The sequence below is a fragment of the Takifugu flavidus genome, chromosome 14, assembly GCF_003711565.1.
Source record: "Takifugu flavidus isolate HTHZ2018 chromosome 14, ASM371156v2, whole genome shotgun sequence".
Classification (NCBI taxonomy): domain Eukaryota; kingdom Metazoa; phylum Chordata; class Actinopteri; order Tetraodontiformes; family Tetraodontidae; genus Takifugu; species Takifugu flavidus.
In genome coordinates this window covers 9,430,601-9,455,768 of record NC_079533.1, presented here as the reverse complement: position 1 = coordinate 9,455,768, position 25,168 = coordinate 9,430,601, and the positions used below count along the sequence as shown (strand labels likewise).

At 45.2% G+C, this 25,168-nt stretch overlaps 3 protein-coding genes across 5 annotated transcripts; all 3 read left to right on the top strand.

Moving 5' to 3' along the window:
* Window positions 1–700: 700 nt before the first annotated feature.
* Window positions 701–7,818, top strand: gab3 (GRB2 associated binding protein 3). Its single transcript, XM_057054300.1, has 10 exons — window positions 701–956; window positions 3,005–3,305; window positions 4,652–4,808; window positions 4,905–5,365; window positions 5,462–5,508; window positions 5,644–5,854; window positions 6,022–6,112; window positions 6,285–6,366; window positions 6,734–6,853; window positions 6,991–7,818. Exons 1-10 carry the CDS (start codon window positions 741–743, stop codon window positions 7,105–7,107), a joined length of 1,803 nt encoding a protein of 600 aa, XP_056910280.1. The 5' UTR covers window positions 701–740; the 3' UTR covers window positions 7,108–7,818.
* A 135-nt stretch (window positions 7,819–7,953) lies between these two features.
* On the top strand, window positions 7,954–13,286 carry LOC130537450 (APC membrane recruitment protein 1-like). The gene is made up of 2 exons (XM_057054289.1): window positions 7,954–8,138; window positions 8,825–13,286. The coding sequence occupies exon 2, from the start codon at window positions 8,926–8,928 to the stop codon at window positions 11,944–11,946; it is 3,021 nt and encodes a 1,006-aa protein (XP_056910269.1). The 5' UTR covers window positions 7,954–8,138; window positions 8,825–8,925; the 3' UTR covers window positions 11,947–13,286.
* Window positions 13,287–13,534: 248 nt separating this feature from the next.
* On the top strand, window positions 13,535–24,996 carry zc3h12b (zinc finger CCCH-type containing 12B). 3 transcript variants are annotated; one of them, XM_057054293.1, is made up of 7 exons: window positions 13,535–13,803; window positions 16,608–17,393; window positions 17,488–17,627; window positions 17,772–18,006; window positions 18,104–18,210; window positions 18,294–19,550; window positions 24,572–24,996. In XM_057054293.1, exons 2-7 carry the CDS (start codon window positions 16,801–16,803, stop codon window positions 24,607–24,609), a joined length of 2,370 nt encoding a protein of 789 aa, XP_056910273.1. In that variant the 5' UTR covers window positions 13,535–13,803; window positions 16,608–16,800; the 3' UTR covers window positions 24,610–24,996. The 3 variants fall into 3 exon arrangements, with proteins under 3 accessions (XP_056910273.1, XP_056910270.1, XP_056910272.1); XM_057054290.1 differs by having other exon boundaries at window positions 13,536–13,803; window positions 18,294–24,996; XM_057054292.1 differs by lacking the exon at window positions 13,535–13,803 and adding an exon at window positions 13,828–14,160 and having other exon boundaries at window positions 18,294–24,996.
* Window positions 24,997–25,168: the final 172 nt, after the last annotated feature.

Genomic DNA, 25,168 nt, shown 5'->3' with positions numbered 1-25,168 from the left:
GTTACTGAGATGGATCATTCGAAGTGGCTGTGTTTTGTCGCCCCCTTGCGGTATTTTATGTAAATTCAATATTTTTGCATTTGTTAGTGTGTCGGTTATAGTTTTCCAAACGTCCTTTCATGTACGCAATGTGGCTTTTCTAAAATGACCGGAAATTTTATTTAATGTAATGGCAATCACGAAAACGTGCAACCACTATCTTCACCTCTGTCAGACCAGGAACGATCCTTTCTTTCTTTAAAAAGCCCTTGAAGAAACGCCAAAAGCACCTGCTCTCCTAAAAGCACTTATCCTTCTCTCTCCTCTTTATACCCGACTTTATTTCCCATATTTCTGCACTGATAGTTGGTACTGTACTGTGATTATCTATCTATCTATCTATCTATCTATCTATCTATCTATCTATCTATCTATCTATCTATCTATCTATCTATCTATCTATCTATCCACACGTGTGTGTGTGTGTGTGTGTGTGTGTGTGTGTGTGTTGTGTGTGTGTGTGTGTGTGCCTTTAAATGAGTCACAGCTTATATGGTGTAATAGTTGTCTGCTTTAAGTCTCTTACTACCCAACACCTCCACTTTGCCTTGAATATTTGACAAAACACATAGTTCTCTCTCTCTCTCATCCCCCCCCCCCGCTCTCTCTCTCCCTCTCTCTCCCTCCCTCGCTCACTCTTCCCCTCCCTCTTTTCAGTCCGATCAATTCAACTTCCTCCTTCCTCCTCCTCAACACAGGATATGCTTAGCGGCTCTCTCAGTTTCACAGCAGCAGCGGCGGCAACAACAACAGCAGCAACAGCAGCAGCAGCAGCAGCAGCAGCAGCAGCAGCAGCAGCAGCAGCAGCAGCAGCAGCTGTGAGGACGTCACATTCTGCAGTCAAGATGAGTGCTGGGGATGTGGTCTGTACCGGCTGGCTCATTAAATCTCCCCCAGAGAAGAAATTAAAGAGATTTGTGAGTATGAGTATACACCAGATACTTGTTTATGTCCTCCAGCAGCAGGTAATGCTGATTAAGGGAGTGCTGGGAAAGAGTGTGTGCATTTATGTGTGCATAATAGCGTGGGAAGATCATTTTGAAGCATTTTGTGGGTTTGATCTGAGCCATCTTGATAATAGCACGTCTCTTATTTCTATTATGGCTGAAGTGTTGTACTACAAAAAAACCTCACATACACCTTTTAGTGTTAATAACTGTTCCTGTAATTCCTGCAGACCTAAAATTTACTCACGCAGCAATGTGCGTGTGACTGCCTACATGAACGGAATACAGACGTGACTTTTCCTCCGTGTTTGATGGGGTCATGTGATAACACAGGGCTGGTCACTTGCCCTGTTCTGTGTCTGTGTGATGAGCATGTGAATTGTGAAACATGGGAAGTAAGGTCCGAGCCAGACAGACAGACTCTGGCAAGCAGAAATAGTGCAGCTTCACTATGGCTATGTGCACTTCCTCCGCACGAACAGAAACAGCCATTTGTCAATGTGCATTCAGGGGATAAGGGGTGGGAAACAAAAACTTATTTTAGCTCGCTATTCAATTCCTGTTGATGCTAAAGAACAATATGCTTTTCCCACTGCTTTAAAGGCAAAAACAATATCTGCCTCGTGTTGCTTAAATGTCAAGCACATGCGCGCTCTGACTGCTAATCTTAGTTAAATGCACTGTATCCAAGTCTGTATTTAAATGAAAGGTAAATGTGCATGCATCAACATTCAGAGCAGGGGGAGGTTGGTTGTTGGTTTTATTCAGATCAAAATAATACCAGTTTCAATTCAGTCTCTTTAGTCTGCAGAAGTGGTTAATTTTGTATTTTAAGACCTAAAACATTAAGTCTCACTCATTTAGATGCATTTGCTTTCTTTTTTTTGTCATTTTTACCATGTTCATTTACAAGGATGACCACTGACAGCTGGGTTTCATTCAGCCGCTTCAGTTTCAGGATGGTGTTATTGTGAACGTAGGCTCATTGTCACGCTGTCATAACAGTATAAAACAGAACCGCTGTTAATGTTAAAACACCTGCTTTTTCTCTAAAAAAAGTCTAAACATCTTCCATGTTGGCCAGCTTAGTTTGGTTTTGCCGGTAAATCCATTTTTAAACCTCTAGGATTGCGACCTAAACAGAAGACAAAATGTTTGAATTCAAGGTGCGCGTACTGGCTCTGTTCGGAGTTTTCAGACTAAATTCCATATTTAGGCCACATCTGCTGACATGTGGCTTAAAGCTCTGCATAAACCAGTAAGAGAATCAAAAGGGTCTTGGGGGGGCTTTTTTCAGCTTTATTTAGATTCTACAGCTGGAAACGGTCATTTATTTACTTTCTTCTATTAGATAGAGCTGTTTAAACTAAACCTTCCAAGTTTTGAACATCCATACGCCCAACTTGCCATCTGTTTAGTTCCATTTTCCTCCTCAGTGTGGCAGGTTTATGGGTAGTAAGAGTTTCTAACCATTTCCTGATGTAAACACAGTGACTGACATGAGCAAGAGCAGATTACTCACATGCAGCAAAACATTGGGACAGTCTTCATGCTGACAGGGCAGAGGAAGGTGTTAATTTATGTATACGTGAATGTCCCCTCTTCTTCTGAAGTAAAAGACCCTATTTTTAAACATGAGAAACCTGCAGCCTGAAACTGGTCGAGGTGTTATAAATACAGGTCCTGCAGATACATTTCAGTAAATCCTTTGCACAAGCAAGAACTATATAAATACCTCTTCGAATGTTAGACTTTTTCTAAATACAGTCACTTCCTCTTCTCTGCACTTCTGGGAAACTGGGCAAGAGGTTCCGCTTACTGACTAAATCAAAAGCAACAAAAGTTGCTACGTTAGCTGTTGTCAGCAACAGACTATTCCCATGACTGCTCATGACTAATAAAACTAATAAAGAGTCATGTTGGAGTTGTGTGGGGTTGTGAGCAATAGGACAGTTTAGGCTTTAAGTAAAGAGGGACTTCATGTTTGTTGAGTGTTTGTCTCGCTCTCTCTCCTGCAGGCATGGAGGAAACGCTGGTTCGTGCTCCGGAGAGGTCGCATGAGCGGCAATCCTGACGTCCTTGAGTACTATCAGAGTAAGAACTCGAAGAAGCCCATTCGCATCATCGACCTGAAGGAGTGTGAGGTCGAAACCCTGAACGTGCAGCTTCGGATAAAGCGAGACTTCCACGGGAAGCACCTGTTTGTGGTGAAGACCTCGTCACGCATTTTTTACCTGGTGGCCAAAACTGAGGAGGAGATGAATGACTGGATCAATAACATCAGCCAGATTTGCCACTTTGGGAGCTTGGACGATGCTGGTAAAAAGAAAGAAAACATAAACATAAAACCTGCATTTAAAGAGATTGGAACCAAAGTGTAAACAGGACAAAATCCCATCTGCTGGGCTAGAAAGAGGACAAACTAAAAGTCAACATAATCAAAGAGGTGCAGACTCCTGTCCAGCGTTAACATCATGTACTATTGGTCAAGGCTTTTACTTTGAAAGCCAAACCACAGAATCAGTAGCATTACTCTTAAACAGTAACCTGATGCTCTTTTCACAGAGTTTGGGTGTTGTTCTCGATGTGGCTAAATGTCTGTACAACCGAGATAAACTATGCACACACAACAGGAATGCACATGTTTTGATGACTGGAAAGTAAGTGATGTCATATTTAATCATAAATCAGACTCGTGCCTACATGCATATTTCCAGTATTTCAAAATCCTTTTGCAAGTTTCGGGAAACAAGAACTGATAAGGCATGCAAATAAAAGATCAGAGTTCTGTGTTACTCATGCAACTTTTGCTTTGGAGACGCAGAAAAATCAAATGTGGTTGATGTGAGACAGTTCGCCAGGCCCGTTGATTGTCCCGTGATGTCTGTTAGAAAGCTGTCGCCTGTGTGAAGGTGATAGAGCAACGGCACAAATGGTCTGATATGCTTCTCTGGAGGTTACTGTAACCAACAACAGTTCTTAGAAAACACGGGCTGATCAGAATTCTGCCATTAGGATGATTCCACATGTTTCACACACTGAAAACGTGGTCGCTAGTATTTTTACATGACTATTGTGCTATTAGCATAATAGGACTGTATATTATAGTAACAGCTGCTATCTGTGCACTGGCAGAAAAGAGCACTATAGCTGTAATGTTATGTTTTAATTGAAGTCCTGTTTGCTGCCGCTAACATATGTCTATATCTCATAAAAAAGTCTTAGAATAGCAAAGTAAAATGACCAGGAAGAATGACAGGACAATATATGGGAGCCCAGTGAGGAGTAATTAAATGTGCAATGTATAAGTCTGCTTCAGCAAGCTGTGTAATAATAATCTCTGTCCTTTTTGTGACATTAAGTAGACAACTTCCTTCGGAGGCAGGGGCGAAATGGGGCCTCTTTGCAGGAAACAGTATCGCTGCTGTTGATCATTGCTCAATCGCTAAAAGGTTGCGTATCAGCTACGTGTGCCGCGCGTCATCGCCAGCCCACACAGCATTGTGCCATCCAGAAGCCAAGTGAAAGCAAATAATATTTGATGGAGATGATTGCCCTTTGGATTTTAGGAGTGCCTATATGTGTTTTAGTGCACTGTTAGCATGTTTTTGCTATTGCTTAGTGTCTGTAGTTTTGTTTCTAAGATTTCCAACTCTTCCCCACAGAGAGCTCAGAGGAAGGCCTACCGCGGACCCCCACCTCCCTGCAACCGTCACCAGTCAGCTCTGGTCGAGCATCCGTATCCAGTCAGCTAGACTCCAGTCACCCTCTAGACTACCTGTTTCTCTCAGAGTGTGAGACGGGAAGCGTGAGTGTCAGCGGGTATGTGTCTGAAGTGCAGGGAATTCTTTGATGCCAGGTAGGGTGGTGGCACTGCTGGGGGTTTAACAGATGTTTTCGTTCTTGCCCTATCTGTAGACATGACAGCTTCTCAAACTCCGAGATCTCTCTGGAGCAGAAGTCGACAGACGACGCCACCAAGGACACCGTCCCCTCGCCTCTCTACACAAATTCTTCTTCCTTGTTCCTCTCTCACACTAGTCCCGGTCCAGGTCTTTTCCTGCACGGGAGCCTGACCAACCCTCCTTTCAGCGCCCCCTGCGCTTCCATGGTTTTACCTTCCTCGTCTTCCTCGCCGCTGCACCACTGTGCAACCAGTGTCTTCCAGTTTGACAAACCCTTTTCTCCGGCCTCATTTGAAGAAAGAGATGAAAGACAGACCCCTCCCCCACTGCCGCCCAAGCCCAGTCACCCATCAGAGCGGCAAAAAGACGGATCCGACGGATCTTGCAGGACAATAATCACGCAAACATTTTCGAGCCACGCGGCTTTATTTCCCCGAAGGACGTCGTTATCGAGCCTGGACCGTTACAGAATAGGTTTGTTACCATTGTCCTGATGTTATGATGCTGCCACATGTCTGCTCGTGTGGCCAGCCCTACAGGGCAACAACAATAATCACTGCTTTTTTTCAGGAGATGCTGACAGAGAGACAGAAAAAAGGAGGCAGAGTCTTAATTTGGTGAGACAATCAAAATCAAAGGTCCTAAAAGTCATCTATTGGAAAAGGATTCTCACTTTATATAGAGATTAGCTGGCAAGAATAACTGCAGAAGAAATCTGATTTTCTTTGATGGGTCTCTGCTCGTTCCTTCAGCCACGTTTAAACACGGTACGAGTTCAAAACTGCGAGGACGAGTCCTACATTCCCATGGTCTCTCCCTCCTCTGTCACCACCTCCGAGAGCGATGGTTACATCCCCATGAGCCCGAGGACGTTCAGTTTTCTCAGCACTGACAACGATGGCGGGTCCTCCTCCCTCAGCCCTCCCCCAATTCATCGGCATCTCAAACCTCGCTTGAGGAGAGGTGAGCACCAGGTTGATGGGTGTTGCTGAATGCTAATTCACAGTCAGACATGTCGTGATTCTATGGCTAATCGTAGGGAATCTTTATGTATTGTAAATTTTATACCCTTGCGATGCAGTGGGAGATACAGTGAGTCTGATCATTCGCTGCCTTGTGTTGATTTGCAGCCCGACCTCCACCACTCGACTTGAGAGGCCTCTCAACAATCACAGAATGTCCCACTCACCTAACTTTGAGCAGAGCACTGACCGAGTCCTGGTGAGAAGCTTTTGCAGAGATGTCTCTTTATAAATAAACACAATAAAATGATCTCGCACCCTAGTAATCATTTATTCACATATTATGGTGCAGGGACTTGAAATCTTTTTCTGTTGTGCAGTTGTTCTGATAAAAAAAACCTAAATTGTCCATTTCCTGTTTGGATTTTCAGTTTCTCGGTAAAATGCTCACCCTGCGAAAGCAGATCTGAGAGGGACAGTTCGAGAAATGAAGACTCAAACTGTACAATGAAGGTAAAATCTATGAAACTTACGTTCATATTTGTGCAGGTTAGCTGCTCCTACAGAATTTTGTAAATGTTCTTAGGCTCCTGTAACTGCAAGAAACCCTTCTGCAGAGTTCAAAACATGGGTGTGGAAAGTACATTTCAAAAATTTTATGCTCAGCAAATTGTGATCATACTCGGGACTTTCTAGTGGGTGTGTTTGAGAGTGCAGTTGAAACTAAATAACTTAATTTTATCAGTTACTCTATGCGAAGGCCACATTTTAATTCAGCTGTTTTATACTGGGACAGCACATGCTCGGTCATACTCTCACTTTCTATCTTTTCCATATTTATAAATGGTGCCGCACTAATGTTTCTGTCCCTCTCTTCCAGGATTCGGCACAACAGTTCTGCCTCAGCTTTGACGGAGCAGGTCAAGCCTGGGCGCGGAAATCCAACCTTGATTATCTGTCCCTGGATTTCAATTCTGCATCACCGTCTCCTGTGCAAAAGGTTTGTCTTTGATGAAGTGACTCTGATTTATAATATCCACCATCATTATTGTGATTCCTATACATATCCAGGAAGGGTACATATACAGCACGCTCATTTATTACATGATAAAACAACATGTTTTTCCCCCCACGCAGAAGCCGTTTCTGTCTGACGAGCACAGAGTAGATTACGTGCAGGTGGACGAGAAGAAGACTCAAGCACTGCAAAACACCAAAATGGAGTGGACAGACGTGCGACAGTCCAAAACATAGTAATACACAATGTGTAATGATTTGGTTGGAATAATAATGCATATATGAAGGTGACCAAAAAAATTCTTAAAAATGCACTTTGAAAATAAAAAAGCACAAGTGAAAGTGAGCAGGTAGAGGCTTGTTTCCAGAGACACATAAATGCACTGAAATAACCAATTTAAATCCTCGAAAATGTCCTGTGAATAGCAGCTTCTTTCTTTCTGTCTGTCTGTCTTTCCTTATGCATTATTTCAATATGTAAATATGGCAGCATAATTTTATGAGATATAATTTGCTAAATTAAGACATTAACACAAGATTAAGACACAACCGTGACTTTAAATGTGTGTACTGTATACAGAAATCGCAATTGTAAAAAAACAAAAACAAAGAAAGAATATTTTAATTGTGTTTTTATACATATTTTGTACTTTCACGTAGTCCATGGATTATTTTGGTTCCAGGAAAGAGATAATCAAATTAGGAGAAACAAGTATTACCTGTGTGATTGACCTTTCCCACTGTTACATGAATATTGCACTCATCTATGGGGGGAAGAAAACCTCACCAGTGTCTATTTTCACATGCAATGTGAAAATGACTTCGTATTTTAATGTCTCATGCTGTATTTATTTTTTTTAGTTGGCAATGTCTCACTTTTTTGTGGCATGTTTAAAGATTATCCCAGAAAAATATCTCAATAAAGGTTCTTTAAAATGCCTAGAAAAACTGGTTTCCTTCATTCAGAAACAAATGATGTTCCTCAGTAATCCAAGGAGGATCAAATAAATCTCATCTCTGACGATCCCTTCCCGTGTGAGGCGCAACACGCGTTCCGCGCATGATGTCATCAGGGTGCGACGAGACCGACGAAAGGAGATTTGGGAAAATTACCTGGGAAGTGCAGCTCTTTATCTCGCCCCGGGGTTGTTGTGGACGTGTTAAATGCATCTTAGTCGTCGTGTGTATCTTTCAGCACGCTGCTTTGCTGCCGTGTGTTCTGTCAGCGACTGTTCACTGACAGCACAGCCACAGACTGCAGGGCTCTGGTGAGTGGGCTTGACGCCGTTAGCAAACAACCCGGCTAATGGTGGCTAACCGCGGCTGCAAACAAATACAACCGTGTCTGTTCAAAGCTTCTCCGCGGCCCAATTCACCATTTGGTCAAAATTTAAGACAAGTTAGCATTATTCTCTTTGACCGGTTGGTGCTGGTGTGCAAGTTTATTTGAGCTTCATCACCGAGTGTTGTTTATTTTTTATTTATTTAAAAGATACAAACAACAGTACTGCCCGAATTAAGTTTTTAAAGTTATCAATTACTTGCTTGAGTGTGACGTGAAGTGTTATCTGTTTTATTTGCTCTAATGCATGTCAACTTGGCCATTCATCCTTTTTGGTAGACCTGTCTTAACATAAAATCTTAAGCTTCCCACCTTCCTAAATTGGGACATTAGTCTAAATCCAGTGTAGTAATGTTTTAAATGATATTCTTATAATGATCTTTCAAATATTTGCAGTCCTTGTTGCACTCAAAAACCTGGGTTTACAAGTGCATTGGTTTGTGCAAAGTGTGTAAAGAATATTGACATTAATGACACTTTAATGTACAATCAAAAGAATATGAGGTTTTCCTTTGAAGGGGAAAAATGTCTGGTTTTTTTTTAGTTGAATTGCATAGAACATTTGAATTTCTATTCTATTTGAAACTGACATTAATTACTTTCTCCATAGAGACCTTTGAGATGGAGGACAAACACGCTACTGTGATGTCACCTTGAGTTGGAGATTGAGCTGCTGTGCCTTGTGTTGGACAACATCTGTAAATGTGGTAACCATGGCTTCTTACAAGGTAGAAGAGCTACCAAGCGACACTAAAGAATCATCTTCACTTCCCGGACAGCTTTATCGGGGCAGTCATGACGACATCACAGAAGAGCTTCAGCCTGATTCGGCGAACGCTGTGGGAAAGCCCCAGAAGTCTGGCCGGTTCAGACGGACTGCCCTGACTTTCTTTGGAGTGCGTAAAAGCATCTGCATCTTGCCTAGTTTCTTTGGAGGGAGGAGTAAAAATCCCATCAAGTGGTCCTCTAAGAAAGGACTCGCCAAAAGTAAAACGCATGATGGACTGAGTAAATTTAGCAGTGATGACAGAAGTGGCTACGTGTCAGCTGGAGATTTTGAGTGCAGCAACCAGAGGGATGCTGTGGGAGAGCTCCGGCCAAGCTGCCTCAGTGAATGTAGTCCTGCTGCTGACCAGAAATCACTGACTTTCACCCGGCAGAAAAAGGGTTTAAGGGGACTGTTTAGTAGTTTTAAGTATCACAGGAACCATAGAAACGTTGGCCTTGAAAAAACTGAAATGCTTGCAGTGCCCTCGTCTCACTGCAACAAAGCCGTGCCTGTTAACCAGGACAGCGGCGACCAGTATGTCACAGAGTGCCTGAGGTCTGAGCCTGATGTGCCTGAACGTGAAGAGGTCTTATGTGATGCCTCCCCTGCTCCTGAATGTATTGAAGCTATTGGGTTGAATTTAGAGACGCTCGCCGGGCTTAAAAGCCCAGAGCTTGAGCTCTGCGATCAGCCGTGTGTTGATCCGATCGAGGATTTGAATCTGGTGGCGGTTGTGTCCGTGGCCCAGGAAGAGAACCCCGTTGGACCCAGCAAGACCTGCCTGGTCACGTCTGAGTCAGCGTTGGAGTCAGCAACACCTGCGTGCTCATCCGATCAAATTAACTTAATCTTTGGTGACGTTGCCTCTCTGAAAAGCTTCGATTCGCTCACCGGCTGTGGGGACATCATCGCCGACCAAGAAGACGACAGCATCACTGAGAGCACAGTTTCAGGAGAGAGGAGCAGGAATGGAGGAAAGAGGGCCTCCTGCTATCTGACCTACCAGGGTGGGGGGGAAGACATGGCTTTGCCAGATGAGCTGGCCGAAGAGTGTCTTCACGATTTCTGGGAAAATGATGCGTCTGAGGAAATGTGCTACACTTGCAACCAAGAACACACGGAACTGACCGCTGACCTGACGATCTCTCAAAACATGAACCTGCTCAACAGCAACAGCACCCAGCAGCCCAGCGGCACCGACACGTCAAGTGCTGACGCGCTGACTCCTCAAAGCGACCATCAGGAGTCGGTGCCTAATAGCGACGAGGGCTATTATGACTCGACCACGCCAGGACCAGATGAAGGGCAGGAGAAAAATGACAGGCTGAATAATGACAGATTGCCCAGGGACAGCTACAGCGGGGACGCCCTCTATGAACTCTTTGTCCCCGATGAGAGTCTGATCAGTCCTCGTTACGAGAACAAGGCAGCGCTACCCGGTTCCAATCTGTGCCCGTATTTAAACGAGGCGGTGGGTGCGTCCGATTCTGCCTTTGTTATGGACATGAATCAGTTACACATCGGTGCTGAACTGTACAAAATTCATCATTTTCTTGAAAGACCAGGGGCGTGTGGTCAATTCAAAGAGTTGGCCCAAACTGTGGGCGGTTGGCAGGAAGTGGGAGCGAATAGAAACTGTAGCCGGGATTCAAATCTGCCTGGAGCAGACAACAGAAATAATCCAGATAGAGACAGGAATAGTCTGGTTACTCCGGAAAAAAGACAAAAAGCCGTGAAAGCGGATTGCAAAAAGAGGCAGAGCGGCGCCTCGTTCGGGGGCACCTCTGACGCAGACTTTGAAACATTTTGTGAACCCGAAGAGCAACATCTTGAGGAAAACAAGCCCGTGGCTTTACCCTACAGAAGTATGAGCTCGCTGTCTCCGTCTCCTAGCGCCGACTTAGACCACGGACAAACGGTCAGTTTCTCCCAAGCACTTGTGGACTACACAAAACACTCGCAGATGCTCGGTAACTTGCAGACCGGTGTGGACGATTTGGAGGCTAACGCGGCCTTCACGCCTCACGTCCAGGCTCTACCGTCCATCGTAACGTTTGACGTGGTGGACCTGCACAACGAGGGGGAGTACGACGAGCAGATCCAGATGGACCTGGAGGAAGACATCTCCTCGCCCTTTCAGGAATTCGAAGAAAGCTACTTGCAAAAAGATGCGTTCGCCGAATGCGACTTTCAGACGTTGGACGCGTACGAGCAGAACATGATCGGTCAAACATGGGCTGTCGCCAGCCTCCCTCGGCACCTGGGTCTCACCAGAGTGAGTCAGGCCGCTTCTCATCCTTTGTCTCTGGACAGAAGAAGTCGGTCTCTGGACACAGAAGGCCTTGAGCAGAAGATTTCTGACGCATACAGGGAGAACAGAGCTGCTATCCTTTCATGTTCTCAAGCCGAAACCAACTCGGAAAGCGATTTCTCACCATTTTACGAACAGAATGTTGTCGTGTCTGCGTCAGAGGTTAGAGACAGTGGCGGCATTATGGCCCCATCATGGCAAACAAGGTCAGAACTGGCTTTAAGTCTCCTGGTAGACGGGGGAGTCGCAGAAATGGGGAAAAGGAAAACATATTCCAGTTCGTCCAGCAGTGATTTTCCCAGCAGTGAATCTCATCTTTGCTCTAACGTCTCAGATAAAGTGTCATGTGATTTAAAGCCTCAAGATGCAGAACTTTATAGCAGGCAGCTCCGCCACCCTTCGCAATCAGAGTCCGCTCCGCTCCGCGCCACTTTTGTTTATTCTGGTGTGACGGAGGAGGCTGCAGATGAGGTGGGCGAGGATGCGTTTTGTCAAAGCCTCACTAAATTGCAGTCCTACAATCCGCCTGTTAAAGGCAGACCGGCGGCGAGAGATGGGTTATCTCACCCTGGAAGCCCCGTGAAAAGCAGCGTCTCTCAAGAAGGCACGGACATCCTCCGTGAAACAAAAACACGCACAGATGTGGAAGCCTGAAGCCAAATCTGCCAACATCTTTAGACTGGGAGACTCTCAGTGGTCCAGTTGGCACTAAAAGCATTTGTGTGTACTAGTTCCTGTGGCTGCCAGAATAGAAGCCTGTGCTTAAAGGTCCTAGTGTGTAAGATTTACAATTGGCTGTTGCATCTCCGCAGATGCGAGAGTGTCGCGCCGCTGTGCATCGACAGCAGCCTGGGAGAACCCCCACTGGTCACGAGGGTTTCCGATGCTCACGTAATGTACAGTCACAGTTAGATGCTGTTAAATCTTACACACCAGGCATTTCATCTTGACACTCGTAAATGATTTATCATGGAAATGGAAGGAAACAGGAACATCTGTGTGTTGGTAATTCTCCTACATTTGCACAGATCTGTTGTCTGCGTGACCTCACACACTTGAAGTTTCATCTTATTGAGCCGTCGAGTTTTGTTAGAATGTGTAAACCCACACTTAGCCTCATTAACAGGGTGTCCACGGTCTTGGAAGACGGATTAATCAAACGGCTCTCTTGCTGACATTGCCCTTAAACAAATGTCTGTTTACGCCATTTTAAGTGCCATTTTCTACACATATGTATATATAAATAGTATATTTTGTTTATTTTTGTTAGCTGCTTTTACATGTTCTATTTCCTTGTTGCAGTGAAGTTTGTGATGGACCGTTATGGTGCTCGAGGCTTGAATCCCAGATGGGGATTGCTTAATGTTTTGTAGCTTAATTAAGTTGTGCTTTTTATTATTTTTCCTCCTCTGAAAACATGTAATAGCTAATTCTCCCTGTCAAAACACAACGGGGTGAGAAATTATATATAGAAGATGTAAAAGTGGACTGAATGTCTTGTATCTTATTTTCAGCTTCATTTACCTTCCACATTTTGCACATGTGTGTCTTGTATATGGGGGGGGGGGGGGTCATTTTAGCTATAAAATAAGAGGAAAAAGAAACCTAGAAACATCAATCAGGCGGTTGGTGTGTTTGTTTTTGGTCTGCAGAACCAGTTTGGCCTTAATGTGGTTGCTTCCCGCTTTGGTTTCATTTCCCAGCAGCGTGACTACCTGTAAAGCGTAAACCTCCGAGAGTCTCAGCTCGGGTTCCAAGAAACTAGTTTTGGGGTTTTATTGGAACCGATGTGGCTCAAAACCCGAAGGGATATGTGAGTGCGAGTGTATTTAATGTCTTCATGCCCAGAATTTACACTGATTTATGACATTTTGTAGCATAATACAAGAGTCTGCTGTTACACGTCACCTCTGTTTGAACATTTCATTCGTTAAAAAAAAGAAAAACTTGAGAGTTGAACACTGCCTTACACCAATAAAAGCAGAAGACTTTTACCCCGTTTTCCCACCATGTTCACTCGCTCATTAATATTAAAGATGGCTCAAGTATGTATTATATGCGTGGTTGTATAAAGCCATTTTTATGTCACTTTATCATCTGCTTGGAACCCTTTTGTTTGGTTGGAAGTTCTGCCTCATATAATGCTCCCCATGCATGCGTCGGGGTGCTTTGGCCGTTCCTGGAACAGGAGGAATTCCACCCAGCAGGATTCTTGAGCGCCTGTTCTGGGAAATCTCGTTTTTCCGTGGGCAGCTTTCCCTGCAAGTGCGACAGGATGACAGTTCCTGAACTGTCATTAGAAGCAAAAACGAAAGCGTCCTCGCAGCGTTGATCAAACGTCGGGGGAAGGAGCAGAAATGGAGATGCCGTGACCCCCCGTGTGTTTTCCCCCCACAGCTGGCTGCACATCCGTCGTTACCATCGCGTTATCTGGCAACCCCGAACTAACTGCGACAGCACCAATGGCAGCAAAACAGAGCCGTTCCAGGCGAGGAGGGTGACAGCAGGAAGGTGAGATGGGCACCGTCAGGAATCACGACAGCACTGATCAGCATTTATTTTACCCGGACAGTCCCGGGGAACTGTTGTGTTTCTACCCCTGGCTGAGGTGGTGGATAACCGTCAACTTTGGATCAAGTTATGGTGGTGTTCCGCTCCAAATTCTTAGCACACACTTAGCTTAGCGCAGCTGCGGCTAACTAGCGACCAGCCCGCTTACGTTAGCCCGGGGAGCTGCCGGACCGGCGGCTTCTCCGCATCGTCGCAAACTCCCCCGTTCGGTTGACAACTGCTTTCCGGGATTTTCTGATGAGTTTGTCGGGTTGAGCTAGTCGAGGTTTGTGTCCGTGGCCGAGACGATGCAGACAGGTTAGTTTACGCAGGTATGATGTTGACTAGCGGGCTAAATTGCTAATGTCTGCTAAGCGCAGTTTGGGGCCTTGGGGTTTCAAACCAACTACTCTCAGGATGGAATTGAATATAAAGTGTGCATCGTTTGTCGTGGGAATGTGACAGTCTTACTCGAAATGCACACTTCCGTGGTCATTATTTTGATTCGGTGTCTGCTGTCGCTAACGAAAAGCACCTTTCCATTGAATTTAGTCGTGCTGGCTGATAAATGTAGCTAACGCAACTTCCCTTAATTCAGTTTATCTTCTGTCTATCTGCGGTCACTGGTGTTGGGTTCTATCTCCTAGATAAACCTGAATGCATGTTGTTTTTGCCACATTTCTGCGAACGCTAAAATTCCCCCTTTTTCTGTGATGTAGTTTGACTTTTTGGACTCTTGTCTCAGACCCATTATGTTAAATTCTAAAGCACCAGAACTTGAGAAAACAACTTGGACAATTATGTGTTTGCTGCTTTAGGCTGATCAACTCTAATGGCAATATACCAGCTTTTAATATTCAGGTATATTCCTGTAACAGATGTAGTTATTCAAACTTATCCCGACTTCACGTTTTTTTTTGCTACAGTTCCACGACAATGAAACATCTACATCTTGTAAATCTGTTTTTTCCCCGACTCATTTTGTAATTAAATATTGCCTCTGTCCAAGAAGATTCTATTTTTGCGCACAGACTGCGAAACATTTGTCATCGGTCGCAGCTACAAGCTTGTTTTTAAATGCTGGCTGCAAAATCTTGATATTATTGCATCTACTTGCAGGGTGATCCACACAGGTTTCATTTACCATCATCGAGATCATTGCTGCACAATACTAGATAGTGTTTGGGGTCAGCGGTCTAAAAGATGGCATCGGAACCCTGCTTCACTTGTTGCTATGAAACAGACTTACGCAGGCCCGTGCATGTGCAAAGACACATGCCTGAATAAATCTGGAGGAGGAAGGGAGCGATTCGTGGAGCTGTGCTCCTTTTAAACGTGCTGGTAGTTGTCATAAAATGTTATATTGGGTTTGTTGGAGTTTCCTGTTGTGTTTTAAAGTTTCCGTTCACTGGCCCTCAGGCGATATATCAAACCTTTCGCTTCCATATTGTCTAATAACGTGATGCTTGTTCTTTAATTTCATTGCTAAGAGTTGGATCGTGGAATGAACCTTTCTGAAGTTGATTATTCATTATTGGCTTTTTACCTTCTCCTACACAACCAGATTAGATTTGAATGCTCAGCGCTGTTGCCATCAATACGTTAACGTCTCTTATTGGAAAATGTCCTTCCTCAAGAGTTTAGCTGTGGAGTTGTAGTGTAGCTTTAAGTGTTCTGCATTTACTGACTGCCTGGAGAGAGATGATGAGCTGTGTTTGTGTTAGTCGTGACTGGTAAAAAGGAGTTAGCTGATGACAAGGCTGTGTTGCTAGGCAACGCACATCATGGGCTGCGCCTCTTCAAGCTTGAAGCTGGCTGCATTCTACTCTGCAAGACTGGGAGAAAACGTGTTGTACTGTAGCGTTTCGCTTCATCACGTTGGCCGCTCACGTCCGGCCGTTAAAAGACTCATCGCGCAGATCGCCTTTTAATTAAAAAAGAATCCTCAAATTGGAGGTGCAAGAACAGCCCGCCACATCTCTCAGGGTTCACCTGCGTGCGTGCACCTCTTCTTCAGACTCAAATGTGCTTTTCTGCATGCAAATAAGAACAAGGACTCCATAACGACCAATCTACGTTTACGGAGTTGTGGCGTTTGCCGACCGTTGCACTTGTGTTGAATCTGATCGTTACTTTAGTTTACTTTACATTGCTGCTTTCTGAAAGCTGCAGACCCAGTTTTTTTGGAAAACCAAGCAAGTAGAGGTCTGTGTAGATGAGTAGGCAGGTTCCGGTATGTGGTTGGCTTCCTGCTAACACTTGGTTTTGGTAACTTGTTTGTTTGGGTGGCCGATTGTCTCAGATGCCCCACGTTGTTCCCATTAGGGAGGAGTCACATTGGTCTACCACAAGTGGGGTGGGGTTGGGGTGGGGGGGGGGGTTGCTATGCATTTCAGTTTCTTGTGTGAATTCTTGAGAAGCGGAAAAAAAAAGAAACTGGCGGTTTCGTAAGTGACGCAAGTAGCTTTCCTAAAATTAGGCGTTTTCTCTATCAGAAATGCAGAAGGTCATGCGTCGACAGTACGTGTTGAAGTTTTAAGTCTTAGAATTTACACCACAGCTTGCAAAATTAAAAAGGAAACATGGAATGTTGTTCAGCAGCCAGCAATGCTAAATAATGATGAATGTATAATACGTTAAAATGGGCATTTGCCTCTGGCACTTCAGAAGAAAATCATTCTCACTGGCCAGAAAGATTATTTCATTTCTTCATCTTGAGCCTGTTGCTAATTAATACTTTCTGTTCTATTTCTGCTCTCTCACAGGATATAAGCGTTTAATTTTGGCTTCCTGCATTGGGAAGATTGCGTCACTTTGGCTCTACGCGCAGAACAGGTAGTGCTGAAGTCCAGTGCTGAGTATGGTTCCCTGGTTGCAGTGGAGGTGATAAAGCATGGGATTAAAATCCGAGGTGTCAAGAATGTGACGACAGCATGGTCAAAGGTGGAGAAGCTCAAAATGGAAAAACAATCATGGAGGGACGACATCGTTGATGTGAGAGAGGTGGAGCGTGCCACTGATGATTCTGAGGATGCAAGCAGCTCGGAAAGTGAATCAGACGAGCGGCAGTGCAAGAGGTTGCAGGTAGGCAAGAAGAAGAAGGAGCCTCTGACCGGCACCAAGCCCCACCGGCAGCTCTGTCGCTCCCCGTGCCTCGACCGGCCCAGTTTTTCCCAGAGTAGCACCGCTCAAGAGCTCCGTGAGGATGAGGCCAGCGCCGCGCTGGGGAGCAGAACTGCGAGCGACAGGGAGTACCAGTCCAAGATGGAGTTTGCTTTAAAACTGGGGTACTCGGGAGAACAGGTGGAGACGGTGCTCAACAAGCTCGGCGCCGCTGCGCTCATCAACGACGTGCTGGCTGAGCTGGTGCGGCTCGGCAACAAAGTGGAACCGGAAATCCAACCTTGCAGCAGCGCGGCCGTTGCAAATATAGCACGGTCTGCCTGCGCGAAGGAAAACCCGAGTCCGGAGGTGTCCGTAGAGGAGGATTCCATGGATACCTTCGATAACCTCAGGCCTATTGTTATTGATGGCTCAAACGTGGCAATGAGGTAAGACAACTCTCTGCTTCAGGGGCGTTGGCTTTGTTCGCCGCCCAGGTTGCTGGATTCCGATAACGCCTTATCGTGCTGTTTTGTATTGCAGCCATGGCAACAAGGAGGTATTCTCTTGCCGTGGTATCCAACTTGCTGTTGAATGGTTCTTGGAGAAAGGACATAAAGATATCACTGTGTTTGTCCCAGCCTGGAGAAAGGAACAGTCAAGGCCTGATGCCGTCATAACCGGTAGGAAAGCTGCTTTGTTGTTGTTTGATTCAAACCTTATTTTGTAGCAGGTGTGACGTACGAACATCTAAGCTAATGTTGGAATAACAGTACAAATAGTCTAATGCATGCAGGAACGTCAAGGCTCAATGTTATTTGTTTTAGATCAGGAAATCCTTCGCAAGCTGGAAAAAGAGAAGATCCTGGTCTTCACTCCCTCTCGGAGAGTCCAAGGCAGGAGAGTGGTGTGCTACGATGATCGCTTCATAGTGAAGCTGGCTTATGATTCTGATGGAATTATTGTGTCAAATGACAACTACAGAGACTTGCAAAATGAGAAACCAGAGTGGAAGAAGTTCATAGAAGAGCGTCTGCTAATGTACTCCTTTGTCAATGACAAGTAAGCAGCCGTGAAGCTTTCCTTTCCGCCTTTCCGTAGACGTGCACGCAGCCTCTCATTCCCTGCAATGTTTATGCGATAAAATCACTGCCAACAGGTTTATGCCACCCGACGATCCCCTGGGAAGACACGGCCCAAGCTTGGAAAACTTTCTCCGCAAGCGTCCTGTTGTTCCAGAGCACAAAAAGCAGCCTTGTCCTTACGGTAAGCTTCCTCCCCAGATTCGACCAAACCCTGTCTTTATTACGTCAGTCTGTTGAAACCGATTTGTTCTGTCTTCAAACAAGGGAAAAAGTGCACATATGGACATAAGTGCAAGTACTATCACCCAGAGCGCATCAACCAGCCTCTGCGCTCTGTGGCGGATGAACTTCGGGCTTTCGCCAAACTCTCTGCCGTCAAGACCATGAGCGAAGGGGCTCTGGCTAAATGCGGCACTGGTCCGGTAACTATAAAGGGGGACAGCAATTCTGAGGCCAAGCGCGTGGCGCCCAAACGCCAGTCCGACCCCAGTATTCGCTCGGTGGCCTGCGAGCCCCCAGAGGCGCTGTCGGTCGCCAGGAAGTCTGAGGCCAACTCGGTGCCTTCCCTCGTGTCTGCTCTCAGCGTGCCCACCATGCAGCCCGCCAAGAGCCACGCAGCCGGAGCTCTGAACACACGCTCAGCCAGCAGTCCGTTGCCGGGTTCCCTGCAGTTCGCTCACAGTTCCCTGAGCTCTCTGGAGCACATGTCGAGCGTGCACTATCCTCCCATTTTAGTTACGAACAGTCACGGCGCCTCTGTTACTTACAGTGAACAATTCCCAAAGTATGACTCCATCAGTGACCATGGATATTACTCACTGCACAGTGATTTTTCCAACATGAGCATGAGCAGCATGCACAACGTAGACAGTTTCTGTAGCGTGGAGCACGAGCATGGCGTCTACCAGAGAAACCCCAGTCACTGTACCGAGTCCTGCCTCAGCCATTCCAACAGTGACTCTTTCTCCTCTTACGGGGACATGTACCCGAGCTCCGTGGAGGGTAGCTTAGAGGACAGCATGAAAGGGCAGCAGCAGCCGCAAGGCAGGATGCAGAGTTTCTCGCACGGCTTTCGTCACGAACCGCTGTCCAGGGTGCAGAGCTACGGACCGGAAGAACCCAAGCAGGCTCCCCATAAGCAGCCCGGGTCTCATTTGGCGCCACGCATCCAGCACGTTGCGGTAGGGGCGAGGTCGAGCTGCCCTGGGGACTATCCTCTAACCCAAAATGTCCTCCCGCCTCTGTCCTCACAACCGACGCGCTCTCTCGGCATGACGCGCATGGATAGCATATCGGATTCAAGGCTGTACGACAGCAATCCAATGAGACAGAGGCGTCCTCCACTGTGTCGCGAGCAGCATGCGAGCTGGGACCCTCTGCCCTGCGGCACCGAGTCCCTCGAATATCACTCATATCCACTCAGCAACAGCCTGATGCCGTGCTGCGAGCGGGTGATGGTCCGCAGCATGCCAGAAAAGATGGAGCAGATCTGGAGCTCGCTATGGGAGGTCCCGTCTGCAGGTGAGCACCAGGAGCGGCACGCCATCCCGGACCACCAGTACCAAACATATCGGAACCTTTGTAATATCTTTCCCGCTTACGTAGTCCACTCGGTAATGGAGAAGAACCCTCATTTGACGGACCCCCAACAGCTGGCTGCCGTCATTGTCACCAAACTGAGGTCGTGCCATTGAGCAGCGCCACTTGTTAAAGATTCAGAAGAGGTTCGGGGAAGGAGAGTACGGATTCTGTTTGCAAAGACAGGCACTTGTTTAACGTTGCTTTACTGTGCAACATTTGCCCTCAGGAGTTTTTTTTTTTTTTTTTTAATTTATCAGTAGGAAACTTGTAAAGATGCAGTATAAACTAAAAAGCACTTGGAGAGCGCAGGCCTCAGCCAAGCAGGTCATTTCTCCACATATTGGGACTTACAACAATAGGAAATACTGTATATAGGCAGCAGTAAAGGTTACATAACAGGTTGGTTTCTGCTCAGAGCCCCTCGGCCCTCCCAAATCCAGCACATCACTAAAAAGTAATGACCTCCGTCCAATTACCAACGACTGAAAGTGGCAACGATCAGATTTTGACGGGAGCGGTGGTTCACCTCATTTGATGAAACATCGTTAAACTGATTTACGATATAATTCTAAAGGAAAAATTAGCAGTCCAACCTGAATTCAGCCATAATCTGAGAAGTTAAAACGCGTCCCTGCTGGTGGGTGCAGGGACCAGGTGGAGGTGGGGTTCTTTCTAATTCCGCAGCCGTTTGATGAACGTTTTCTGGCTCTGAAGGTGTTATGGAAGGCATCTAAACGGTCTGTTTCAAGGTCTGCCTCTTCTGTAAATAACTGTCGTAACTTTTCTCGTGCATTTATTTGAAGACGAATCCAAGTGGAGGTAGATGCATAAACATTGACTGTATATAAAGATGGACAACATGAGAACTCTCCTGAAGGGAATCAGAACCTCCCAGTCCCGGTGGTGGTGGCGGCGTGTTGCACAGTTAATACTGCAGGGTGATACTGGCCAAACCCAAGAGGAAGAACTCCTCTCGGGTTCCTCAATTCGAAAGAAGCCGTTATGATTCGCGGCGCGCTTCAGTGTTTTTTGTTTTTTTTTCTGATCGATTCTGAGCGACACACATGCGGTCGCACGAGCGAGAATACTGTTGCTCCACCACCCAGTCAGTACTGCACAGATGCTGGCTACCAATAATATCACCAGCATGACATGGCAGCACTCATAAAATGGACATTTGGGCTTATTTTTGTACAGAGGGAAGAATCGGACATGCATTGTCCATCTTTATTTATGTCAATGATACATACCTCACAGCATGAACTAAGACATTTAATGGCCTTATATCTGAATGACCTCACGCTTAAGTCATTGTCTGATCGGTTTCAATGAAAGTCTTATCACTGAAACCTCCTATTTTCAAATGTAAAGCACTATGTATCAGTATCTAAAAAGATATATTTTCTCAACCTCACTTTAAAAAAAAAAAAAAGCTACTATTTTGGTAGAATCTGACGGCGTGCAAAGCGAGTCGAAACCAGTCCTGACTTTCACGTACACATATCTATGTACATACGGTCACGCAAAAGCCATTATTTCAGTCATTTATAAGCTGCTAAATAATGCCAAAAAAGACACAATTTCTAGAGTGTGGCAATTCTCCATGACATTTTAGTTCCCAGGAAGGTTTGGACTATACTAGAGAGTAACGTCTGTGTTTGGATCACGTACTGTGGTGTACTCGTGCAGTTACCTTTCTGGTTTTTATTGGACCCTCTGTCCAGTATTTGCCTATTTATATATACCTGTCTGATTTGTCGTGCTGATCTTTTTATTGTGAAAGTATCTTTGTTTGGAGCAGAAGCTCCAGGGGACTCCTGCGAGGTTCTGGCTGAGCTGTGGACTTTTAAGGAGCAGGTTGATTTTGAATTCAGAACCCAGCGGTACGTGCACTTAAGTCATGCCAGTTCTCTGAAGGCCCAAGACAGAGACGATATCAGCTAAGAGATCATTCAAGATTTATGCCACTTTTAATTCCTGAGGCAAAACTCAACCAGAACTAATTAAAGTGTCGTATTTAATGTAAAGTAATGACACAGCTGCGACCCATTGAAACAAGTTGTCTAATGCCTTAACCTCGTCTCTGGCCTGATTTCATTTGCGCGTGTGCATGAGACGTAGGAGAAGTGAATGTTAGCCACAGTCCGAGCGCCGTTTTAGCACCGCGGTTAAAGTGTTTGCACAAGTTCCTCAACAGAGAGAATTTAAATTGTTGCATTTGTCAGACAATGAACAGGGAGAGGATCCGCTTTAACTGGCAGAAGGCTGGGCCTGAGGAACAAGCAGAAGTACTGGAGGATTCCGATTATTCTATTGTTTTTTTAAAGCAAGGCTGAATTGCTGAACTACTATTGTATAGCACACACACACACGCGCACACACACATGCAGCTGGGATCACAGAAAGGTTTGGCTGTGCCTTGCAGCGCATTGCTCTCAGGATGCTTTCAATTCTTTTTTTATTTCCAGTTGCACTCTGCCAATAACCAGCAGTTACTGGTCTGAGTCCGTGAGAGATATATTTTGTGGAAAAGCCTACATGAAACATGTAGTAACTAAAAGTTTTGCATTGTTGAAGAGAGAGTCGGCGTTGCAAAACCTTGTACTTTTTAATGTATATTATTGTTATGCACCTTGAGATGAGAGGAAAAGGGGCTGCTGGGGGGTTTCACGGGATTCTGCTTTAGACTGATGACATCAGTCAGAATTTGAGCATGAACAGCTACTTAAAGGACAATGAGCAGATTTAAACGTATACATCCTGGGGCCACATGAGATATATTTACATACATATATATATATGACTGCTTCTAGAGCAGCGGCCCCATGGGGGTTTGCACAGATACAGATTGTGGTTATTTGCCCGTCTTATTTTAACAGCAGTGGCGAGAGCAAGTTTTGACTGCCTTTAAAGGGGAAAACCACTTTTTCCAGGCTCAGATGTGGTATTTCTGGGCCCGTTGTCAGTTTGCATGGTTGAGCTTTAACATTTAGCGCCATGAGCATGTGAAGGAGAAGACGTTACCACTACTATTTATTGTCTGTTGGTGTTAACATAGTTTATGCGTGAAAATGGAAAGACAAAACGATCTCAACGGAGCGGCGGCGTGACTTAAAGGCGAAACGAGAGCTTGATTATTTTATTTTTTTGGTGGTGGTGCTTTTAAAGATTCTCCTTATCCTGTTTGGGTGTAACTGTTGTATAGGACATGAAGTTTAAAAAAAACAAAACAACAAAAAACATCAGAATGCTTTTTTTCGGGTGAAGGGGGGGGGCCCAAATGAATTTTGGGCGTTGCCGACTTTGTTTTTTCATGAAAAAGGACGAGGCCACTTGAGGCCGTCCGTCTGTTCATGAGAAGGTGAAACAAACTGCCTAAATGTTTCTTCATGTGAAACAATCAGATTGCAAGGCTGCTGTCAAGGTTGTTTCTGGCATTTGGCTCAACGTTTGTGCGCCGACGTTTTTACCTTGAGACGGCTCAATTGGGAAAGAACGCGCCAGATCGCGGGCGGCGATTCGGAGCCACCTAATCAAATGGGACAACTGGTACTTGAGAGCGGCTTCTCTCCTCGTTTGGAAGCGCTGGAACGGCGTGTTGCCCTCGGGACCTCCGTCTTTCCTGGGAACGCTGGTAGAGGCAGCCAGAGTTCATGACAGTTGTCTAGGCCAGAAATCAAGCTGCCATCCGCCGTGTGGACGTAAATTCATGACAGGAACTTGAATACACACAATTATTACAATGATTCGCTTTAGTCTGAAGAGGAAATGGAAGGTTCAGGGAAGCTGGCGTGTTCGCTGGGCAACAGGCCGATTCCAGGCCAGTAAATCCGTCGACGTTGACACAAAAACACGTCCTGAGGCAGAAGTTTCAGTTTTGCTCAAAGGTTCCACGGAAGGCCAGAGCGGCGGTTCAGTCGCCGCCTTTCCTGCCAAAGTGCCGCAAACAGCTAAGCCACAAATGTCCAGAATTGACTTTTGCTTGTTGATACAAATTGTATCTATACCTTGAATGTATCAAAATATGAAGTGTATAAAAATAGTTTTATTTAAAATAAAATTAAAAAAAAAAAAAAGGGTGGGGAATTTAAAGTCCATAATGTTTGTGACACTGTGTGTCACTGGGAGTAGCCCACTGGTATGTACCAACTCTTACTGGGTACAGTAGTGACCTTACAGGGACATTTATGTGCCACTTAAACGTGCACAGATACCCTGTGTACAGCAGTAAGTGTCATGTCCTCGATGTAAATAAAACTGCGTGTAAATAAAAAGAATTTGTAAATGGGGGAAGCTTCACTTGTTCAGATCCTTGATTGTGTGTTGCATCCAGTGCACCTCGGTTCAGTGCATCTCCCCCCCAGAAGAAAATGTCCACTTTATGCTATTTTAATGGGAAGCTCAATATTTTTGAATATATTTTGCCTAATAAAACATGCCAAAGTTATTCTTGGGTGACTTTGTCAGATATGATTTCTTGTGATACGACACATGGAGTTTATATTTCAGGGGACGTTTATACATTTTTATCACACGATGTAAACTGTAAAGTGACAAAAGCCGCCAAACGCAAACCTTCTGCCTCCCCGGACGTAAGAATGATCCTGACCTTCAGGCTTTGGCGGCGGAGTTGCGTTTGGCGGCGGCGCCGTCGTGACGCAGACGTGACTTGTGTCTTCTCCTGTCAATTTGCTGACGAGCCCTGTCTGTGAACAGTTGTGACTTGCTCTGATATTTAATGATCCTTCAAGTGTAATTCCGTTGTTTTGGGTTCCCTGTTGTGTAAAACGAGCACCGGGTGGCATTTAGACTGGCGCTGTTCCTCCCATGTTAGACTATTGTCGGTGCCGTTCAGCGTCGGGTGTTTAAGAACGAGACCAAAGTGATTTTGATGTGCACATATTACACGCCTGGTTCAATTATTTAGACCCCCCCCCCCTCTCTTTCTGGATGTTATGCAGTTTCTGCAGCCTTTGACAAATTGAACCGTTGCTGTTGAAGATTTGGAGCATGACTGTACACCTACGAAGTGAACACTCAGGTCAACTCGCACGTTTCAGATCACATTCTTTTATTTATTTGGGTTTTTTTTTTGTTTTTGATTATTATTTTGAGTTTAAACACACAGGTTGTCACATTTCTGAAGCAGCGGAGGTCTGAGTGAAACACTTGAGTCTACAAATGTTTAAAGAAAAAAAAACAAACGTGTTGTGGTAATCTGCAGTATTGTGATTCACACTGACTGGAAAGTATTGCTTTTATAGAGTAAATACAAAAAAAAATATGAACTTAAAATAGACTATTTGGGTCTGTTGGCTCAAACAAAATGTAAGTCTTAATGACAAAATGTGTTTCTCTCCATGAATAAAGAACAATAATAACACCAGTTTGAGCTGTGTTTGATCTGTTTACAATGAAGGGACAGGAAGAGTGGTCAGGGTTGAGCTAAATGGACCAAAGTGCTTCATAAAAACCTGATTCAGAATCTTCAGGGCCCCAAACTCACAGCCAAGATGATGCAGCACTGGTTGAAGGACCTTGAAGTCTTACCTCTGGAG